The sequence below is a fragment of the Xyrauchen texanus genome, chromosome 30, assembly GCF_025860055.1.
Source record: "Xyrauchen texanus isolate HMW12.3.18 chromosome 30, RBS_HiC_50CHRs, whole genome shotgun sequence".
Classification (NCBI taxonomy): domain Eukaryota; kingdom Metazoa; phylum Chordata; class Actinopteri; order Cypriniformes; family Catostomidae; genus Xyrauchen; species Xyrauchen texanus.
In genome coordinates, this window is record NC_068305.1 from 15657234 (window position 1) to 15665000 (window position 7767).

Sequence of the window (7767 nt, forward strand, 5' to 3'; positions counted from 1 at the left end):
TTCCCGAGCGCCAAGCCCTTGAGGATTATTTATCCGCCTCGCTCGACGCCGGTACCATAGTTCCCTCCTCGTCTCCCGCCGGGGCGGGGTTTTTTTTTGTTAAGAAGAAGGACGGCTCTCTTCGGCCATGCATTGATTATCGAGGGCTGAATGACATTACTGTTAAGAATCGTTACCGCTCCCTCTGATGTCTTCAGCCTTCGAGATCTTGCAGGGAGCCAGATATTTTACTAAATTGGATCTGCGTAACGCTTACCATCTCGTGCGCATTAGGGAGGGGGACGAGTGGAAGACCGCATTTAACACCCCGTTAGGGCATTTTGAATATCGGGTCCTTCCGTTCGGCCTTGTCAACGCCCCAGCTGTCTTTCAGGCGCTCATCAACGACGTCCTAAGAGACATGCTGAACATTTTTGTTTTCGTTTATCTCGATGATATTTTGATTTTTTCACCGTCGCTCCAGATTCATGTCCTGCATGTTCGCGCGTACTTCAACGTTTATTGGAGAATCGCCTCTACGTTAAGGCTGAGAAGTGCACCTTCCATGCCCCTTCAGTAGTTTTTCTTGGCTCTGTTATTTCCGCCGCGGGTATTGAGATGGATTCCGCCAAGGTCCAGGCCGTGCTCGACTGGCCCACTCCTGAATCACGCGTCGAGCTGCAGCGTTTTCTCGGTTTTGCCAATTTTTACCGACGCTTTATCCGTAATTTCAGTCAGGTGGCTTCCCCCCTGACCGCCCTCACGTCCGTCAAGACGCGCTTTAATTGGTCCGTCTCGGCCCAGAGGGCTTTTGACCTCCTTAAGAGCCGTTTTACGTCCGCGCCCATCCTTCTTACCCCGGATTTGTCTAGACAGTTCATCGTCGAGGTAGACGCGTCCGAGTAGGCGTGGGAGCCATTCTCTCCCAGCGTTCGCTGCTGACAACAAGGTCCACCCTTGCGCGTTCTTTTCCCATCGCCTGTCCCCGTCCGAACGTAATTACGATGTGGGGAACCGTGAGTTGCTCGCCATCCGCCTCGCTTTAGGCGAATGGCGACAATGGTTGGAGGGGCGACTGTTCCTTTTATCGTTTGGACGGACCATAGAAATTTAGAGTACATTCGTTCCGCTAAACGTCTTAACGCGCGCCAGGCTCGCTGGGCTCTATTTTTCACTCGATTCGAGTTTGTTATCTCCTACCGTCCGGGCTCTAAAAACATCAAGCCTGATGCCCTGTCGCGCCTCTTTCCTTCCTCGGTCCCTACGGACTCTAAGGAGATCCTCCCTAAGGGTTGCGTCATCGGGCGGCGGTATGGGGAATCGAAAGACGGGTTAAACGGGCGCTTGGTAACACATCTTCTCCGCGTAACTGTCCTAAGCATCTCCTTTTTGTTCCTACCTCCACTCGCCTAGCCGTTCTTCAGTGGGCCCACTCGGCCAAGTTGGCAGGCCACCCCGGCGTCCGGGCACGCTCGCGTCCATTCGCCAGCGCTTTTGGTGGCCCACTCGAGAACGTGATACGCGGCGTTTCATAGCAGCTTGCCCCATCTGCGCTCAGACTAAGTCCGGTAACTCCCCGGCGGTCTCCTTAGACCACTTCCCATCCCTCGCGACCATGGTCCCATATCAGCCCTAGACTTCATCACTGGCCTTCCTTCGTCGGCTGGTAAGACTGTTATTCTCACAGTTATTGATCGTTTCTCCAAGGCGGCCCATTTCATTCCCCTCGCTAAACTCCCCTCCGCCAAGGAGACGGCACAAATTGTTGTCGAGAATGTCTTTCGCATTCACGGTCTCCCGTCCGACATCGTCTCAGACAGGGGTCCGCAGTTCACGTCTCTATTTTGGAGAGAGTTTTGTCGCTGATTGGGGCGTCCGTCAGTCTCTCGTCCGGCTTCCACCCTCAGTCTAACGGTCAAGCCGAACGGGCCAATCAGACTGTTGGTCGCATTCTGCGCAGCCTCTCCTTCCGCAACCCCGCGTCCTGGGCTGAGCACCTCCCCTGGGCCGAATACGCCCATAACTCCCTTCCGTCGTCCGCTACCGGTCTGTCCCCCTTTCAGTGTTGCCTTGGTTATCAACCTCCGCTGTTCACGTCGCAACTCGCCGACTCCAGCGTTCCCTCCGCTCAAGCTTTCGTCCAACGTTGCGAACGCACTTGGCGGAGTGTTAGTTCGGCCCTGCGCCGTTTTAGAACCCAGACAGTTAAAGCTGCTAATAAGCGTAGATCCAAGAGTCCCAGATACTGCCGCGGTCAAAGGGTGTGGCTCTCCACCCTCAACCTTCCCCTTAGGTCCGCCCTCGTAAACTGACCCCACGCTTCATCGGTCCGTTCCGTATTTCTCAGGTCATTAATCCCGTTGCGGTACGACTTCTTCTCCCCGCTATCTTCGCCGTGTTCACCCGGTTTTCCACGTCTCCTGTGTCAAGCCCGCTGCCCGCGCTCCCACTCGTCCCTCTTCCCCCGTTCACGTTGAGGGCGCTCCCATCTACAGGGTCCGCAAGATTCTAGACATGCGTCCCGGGGCCGTGGTCATCAGTTTCTGGTCGATTGGGAGGGATACGGTCCCGAGGAGAGAAGTTGGGTTCCCTCTCGGGACGTTCTGGACCGTTCGCTGATTGATGATTTCCTCCGGAACCGCCAGGTTTCCTCCTCGAGCGCCAGGAGACGCTCGCTGAGGGGGTACTGTCATGTCTTGTCCTGTCATATCGTATGTTTTGCTCTTGTTCTTTCCTTCTACTCTCATGCCATCTATTGGCCCTCTTTTGTTACTTCTCTCCTTTTCCCTCGCTCCCCAGCTGTCTCTCGTCTCCCCTAATTCTTCGTCTAATTCTTCCCCACCTGAGTCCGTTTTCCCGCTGATTAGCGCTCTACTTCTTTCCCTGCTTTCTCTGCCTTCATTGTCTGAGTCTCACTAGAGAACGCTACACGCTGTTTCTGTCTACCGTCAGAATTGTCGCTGTCCAGTCCTGTCCTGTATTTGTTCCGCTCCTCTGCACCCTCTCTCCGTTAACCACCTGGATTTGTGTTCTATTCAGTTCGCCCCTCGCTGCTAGAGGTCTGGTGCCTACGCTCTCCCTCTATCCCTGCCAACCCCAGGGGAATCCACAGCCTGTCGGCGTCACACTGCAAGCCCCGGCAGCCGCCTAAGGGAGGCCCGCTAAGGAGCGCTGAGGACTGCTCCCTTCATTCTTCGTCCGCGCTGCAGATTGTTTATGTTAACCTTTTCGCCTCTCAAGGAGAAGACTTTGTGTTTTGTAGTGATCTAATTTTGAACTTCATTAAAGACTGCTTTCTGTTATATCGCTTTTGGGTCCTCACTTACCTCACAACAGCCACACAAGGCATGGTTCAAAATTAAAGGAGTTCTAAATGACAATGGATTTCATTCTACTAGTCCAAAAAAAGAAAGAAAAAGAAAACAAAAATAGACCATCCAGTATTTCTGAATGGCCTGTTTTCAATGGGGGATAGAAGGATTTCCACCAAAGTACTGAAATCTAATGCCCTCGATTTGTTTTTATTTTTACAGCCATCGAATGCTGATTGATGTGAACAATATCACAGACAGCAAATGGATTACCTGACTGATCGGCTCTGCCTTTCTCCCCCCACACTGAACTTCTGTATGGCCTGGAAATTCTGTATCCAATGTCAGTGTCAAGGGTCATGACCCAGTCACTGTGGCAATAGTCAGATTTACGGTAGCAGACCAGTTTCCTGTTTGTACAAAGTCTGTGCCAGCCAAACCAAAACGGTTCCTGCTAGGAGCAATGGTTTAGTCTTACAGGGGACTGTGTCTTTTGGACAGAGACAGAGAGACTCAGGTAGAAGGCAGGGCCGGCACGTGGCATAGGCGGAATAGGCAAATGCTAGGGGCGCCGCCCACTCCTTGGGGCGTCTGAGCGTCCAAAGGAGTTTTTATTTATTTATTTTTTATACAATACAACTTTAATACTACAGATTAAAAAAAAAAAAAATATATATATATATATATATATATATATATATATATATATATATATATATATATATATATATATATATAAAAAAGCGATCATCCCACAAAAATATAACTACATTGCTTTCCCGATCCACCCTGATCCGAGTGACGTATCAATCTCCCCCCCGCGCCCTGCTGCACTTAAAGACATCCATTACCTGTTTGATATTGTGACGGATGGCCGAATTCACAGATAAATTATCATTATGTCAAAAAGACCGAAGCCCTCTGGTGCCCAGGGAAGAAAAAAAAGAAGAAAAGAGGAAGAAAAACGGAATAAAGATAGAGGTAATGAATGTGATGTATCTGTTTATCTATGTTGCATTATGCATAAGTTAGCAGTTAGTTCGACGATCGATGCTAGTAACGTTTGCTAATTTGAAATAGCTTATCATGACAGTTAGTTGAACTTGTGCACTATTTTATGGTATTTTTATTTGAATTGGCTAAATTAGTAATGTGTAGTTAGTAGGACATTGCTACCATCTAACTGTTACTGGAAAACAAACACTTTCAAAATTATTTTTTTGAAAATGTAACTACTGTATGTATGCTAGAGAAGTGCTCAATACAGTTTTGTGCATGAATACCAGATGTAATTATTCTTGCTGTTTGTGTGTTTAATTGTAGTATTTAGTATTTGATTTGAATTCAACCTCTAATAAATGCATAAAAAGAGCACATATGTGCGTTATAGCTCATAACCACATCACAAATCGAGAATCCATAATATCTTTCTTTATATTTAAAACATTTTCAGACCTTTTTTTCCTCATAAAATTGAATTGGTGTTATCTTTTGAACTCTTGGCATGAAAACAAACATGAGGTTTCAAATGATATATAGTTTGTCAATATTACTTTAGGTTTTTATTAAGATATTATTGTTGTTAAATTTGGAGTGCTCCTCAACTTTCCCAACATGTCCAAAGAAGAGTTGTTAGAGCACTGTCAGACCCTGAGCACAGCTTTAAGTCATGATGGACAGCCAGATATTGATGACAGAGAACTTGTATTGGAAATGCAAAACTTTCCACATCTGCCATCAAAAAACATGACAAACATTGAGCTCCTGACTTTCCTGCACAAGAAGAAGCTGACGGAAATTTACCCCAATATGTGGGTCGCTCTGAGAATCTCTGCCACTCTACCTGTTACCGTCGCTGCTGCTGAAAGGAGCTTCTCTAAGCTCAAACTGATTAAAAACTACCTGAGATCTACAATGGCTCAAGAACGTCTCAGTGGACTTTCAGTCATTAGCATAAATCATGTGGTCTCCCAACAGCTGTCTTATGATGATATCATAGATGACTTTGCTGCTAGAAAGGCAAAGAGAGTAAGGCTGTAGAACATTTGCTACATTTTGCATTCCAGTTTGTGTATAGTTATTTATTTTTTTGTGTATCTTTTTGTTTCTGTATTTTTTTTTCTGCAATAATCTTATAATATAAATGTATTTATATTATATTTATAATTTAGTTGTGTGTGTGTGTGTGTGTTTGTTTCCAAAATATTTTCAAAATAAAGAAAAACAAGACAAAGCTGCGCAGTTTGTTTCTGTTTGAGTGTATGAACACAATGATCAGTGGTGGAATTGTCTGTGATTCCAGGGGCACCAGGTGAAATCTTGCCTAGGGCAGCAAATTGGCCAGGGCCGGCCCTGGTAGAAGGACTGCAGAGGTCAGATCATCATGCTTAGGAGGACATACCAACCTATTTTTCATAATTTTTTAGGCCAAGAAAAGTACAGTCACTAGACTGAAGCTATGTTATGGTTATCCAATGATTTATTTTGATGTAGGATATGAGATTCACTATTCTAGATAACCTTGATTCCATGTATAACAACACTTTAATGACACAGTTTAACAGAATTTTTGTTTAGAAAAACTTTCTCATCAAAACAAAGTTCTCTAATACACAATATAAATGAAAGTTATAGTATTGGTTTCTCATATACTTTTGTCTTTAAAAAAAGTTCAAAAACAAATAAAGCTTTAAAAATAATTGGTTACATTCAGGCTGTTGTCTCATTACGGAGGACAGCAGAGATGCATTAATATAGAAGGTGATTAAAACTGACTGGAATTACCTGTGCATTAAATGGTTTTCTCTCGTATTCCTTCCAGTCAGTAATGAAGCTGAAGCACCCCAAATCATCACAATCCTCCATCAAATTTCACAGTGGGTGTGAGACGCTGTGGCTTGAAGGCCTCTTCAGGTCTCCATCTAACCATTAGACGACCAGGTGGAGGATCGGTGATGATCTGGGGGTGCTTCAGCAAGGCTGGAATCGGGCAGATTCATCTTTGTGAAGGACGCATGAATCAAGCCACGTACAAGGTTATCCTGGAAGAAAACTTTTGCTCTGACAATGTTCCCCAACTCTAAAGATTTATTTTTTTCTTCCCAGCAGGACAATGCTCCATGTCACACAGCTAGATCAATCAAGGTGTGGATGGAGAACCACCGGATCAAGACCCTGTCATGACCAGCCCAATCTTCAGATCTGAACCCCATTGAAAACCTCTGTAATGTGATCAAGAGGAAGACGAATGGCCACAAGCCATCAATCAAAGTCGAGCTGCTTGAATTTTTGTGCCAGGAGTGGCATAAAGTCACCTAACAGCAATGTGAAAGACTGCTAGAGAACATGCCAAGATGCATGAAAGCTGTGATTGACAATCAGTGTTATTCCACCAAATATTGGTTTGTGAAGTCTTCCTAAGTAAAAACATTAGTACTGTGTTGTTTAAAATGAATATGAACTTGTTTTCTTTGCATTATTGGAGGTCTGAATACACTGCATCTTTTTTTTTATTTTGACCAGTTGACATTTTCTGCAAATAAATGCTCTAAATAACAGTATTTTTATTTGGGATAAATGTTGTCAGTACTTTATAAAATAAAACAAAATTGTTGTTATCTATAAACACATATCTATAAATAGTAAATCCAGAGAAACTGATAATTTTGCAGTGGTCTCTTCATTTTTTTCCAGAGCTGTATATAGTTTTGGTGCTTCGGAAAGTGCAAACTAACATTCTGGGATGTTACTGTATTAACAGCATTGCTCTATTTCTTTGAGCATCCTGACCATCTCACTACAGCAAAATTGGATCAACCAATGGTATGAGTTTAGGGTGGAATTAATTGTTTTTCCAACCAATGGGAGATGTGGGCATTGTTTGGGAAACCCATTTGAACACATATCAAGACAATGTGATATAAAGACTTGGGTATGATCACTTTTGGCTTGGGCTAGTAAGCAACCATCTTGCAACCATTTATAAATGCCCTAGAAACCACATAGCATCATTCTAGTAATCATCCAAAACATCCTGATATTGCATGAATATAAACAAATATAACAATGAAATGCCTTTTAAAAAAAATATATACATTTATTAATAGTTGTAGAGAATCCAAAGACATATTGATCAAATACAATATTTGTTTTTACTGTTTTTAACTCTTAAATGAGTCAGAAATTACCTGAACATTACAGAAGGATTAAATTAAAATAAAAGCACATCAATGCTCAGCAAACACAAGCCAAAGATTGCTTTTAGAAGTATCAAACATTTTTTAAGTTGTATTTACTTGATATACAAGTATTTCAACAGTTTTCACTGTTACACACTAAAACAAACCTCACAAAAACAGATACGGTACACCACAGAAATGCCACTCAAACCCCATGAAAACAGACACACACACACACACTCTCTCAGTGCCCTCTGAACTCCCCAAGCAGCCATTAATCAGCAGGCCTTCCTGTTTCC

The 7767-nt window shown here is 44.1% G+C and overlaps 1 protein-coding gene across 1 annotated transcript in view; it reads left to right on the forward strand.

Annotated features, from left to right (window-relative positions):
• Positions 1-1029: 1029 nt before the first annotated feature.
• LOC127623900 (ubiquitin carboxyl-terminal hydrolase 24-like) overlaps positions 1030-7767 on the forward strand; it is a 111570-nt gene continuing 104832 nt past the window's right edge. The window contains exons 1-2 of the mRNA XM_052098495.1: positions 1030-1326; positions 2273-2344. Coding sequence (XP_051954455.1) covers positions 1030-1326; positions 2273-2344 — 369 coding nt within the window. The remainder of the gene's footprint in view (positions 1327-2272; positions 2345-7767) is intronic.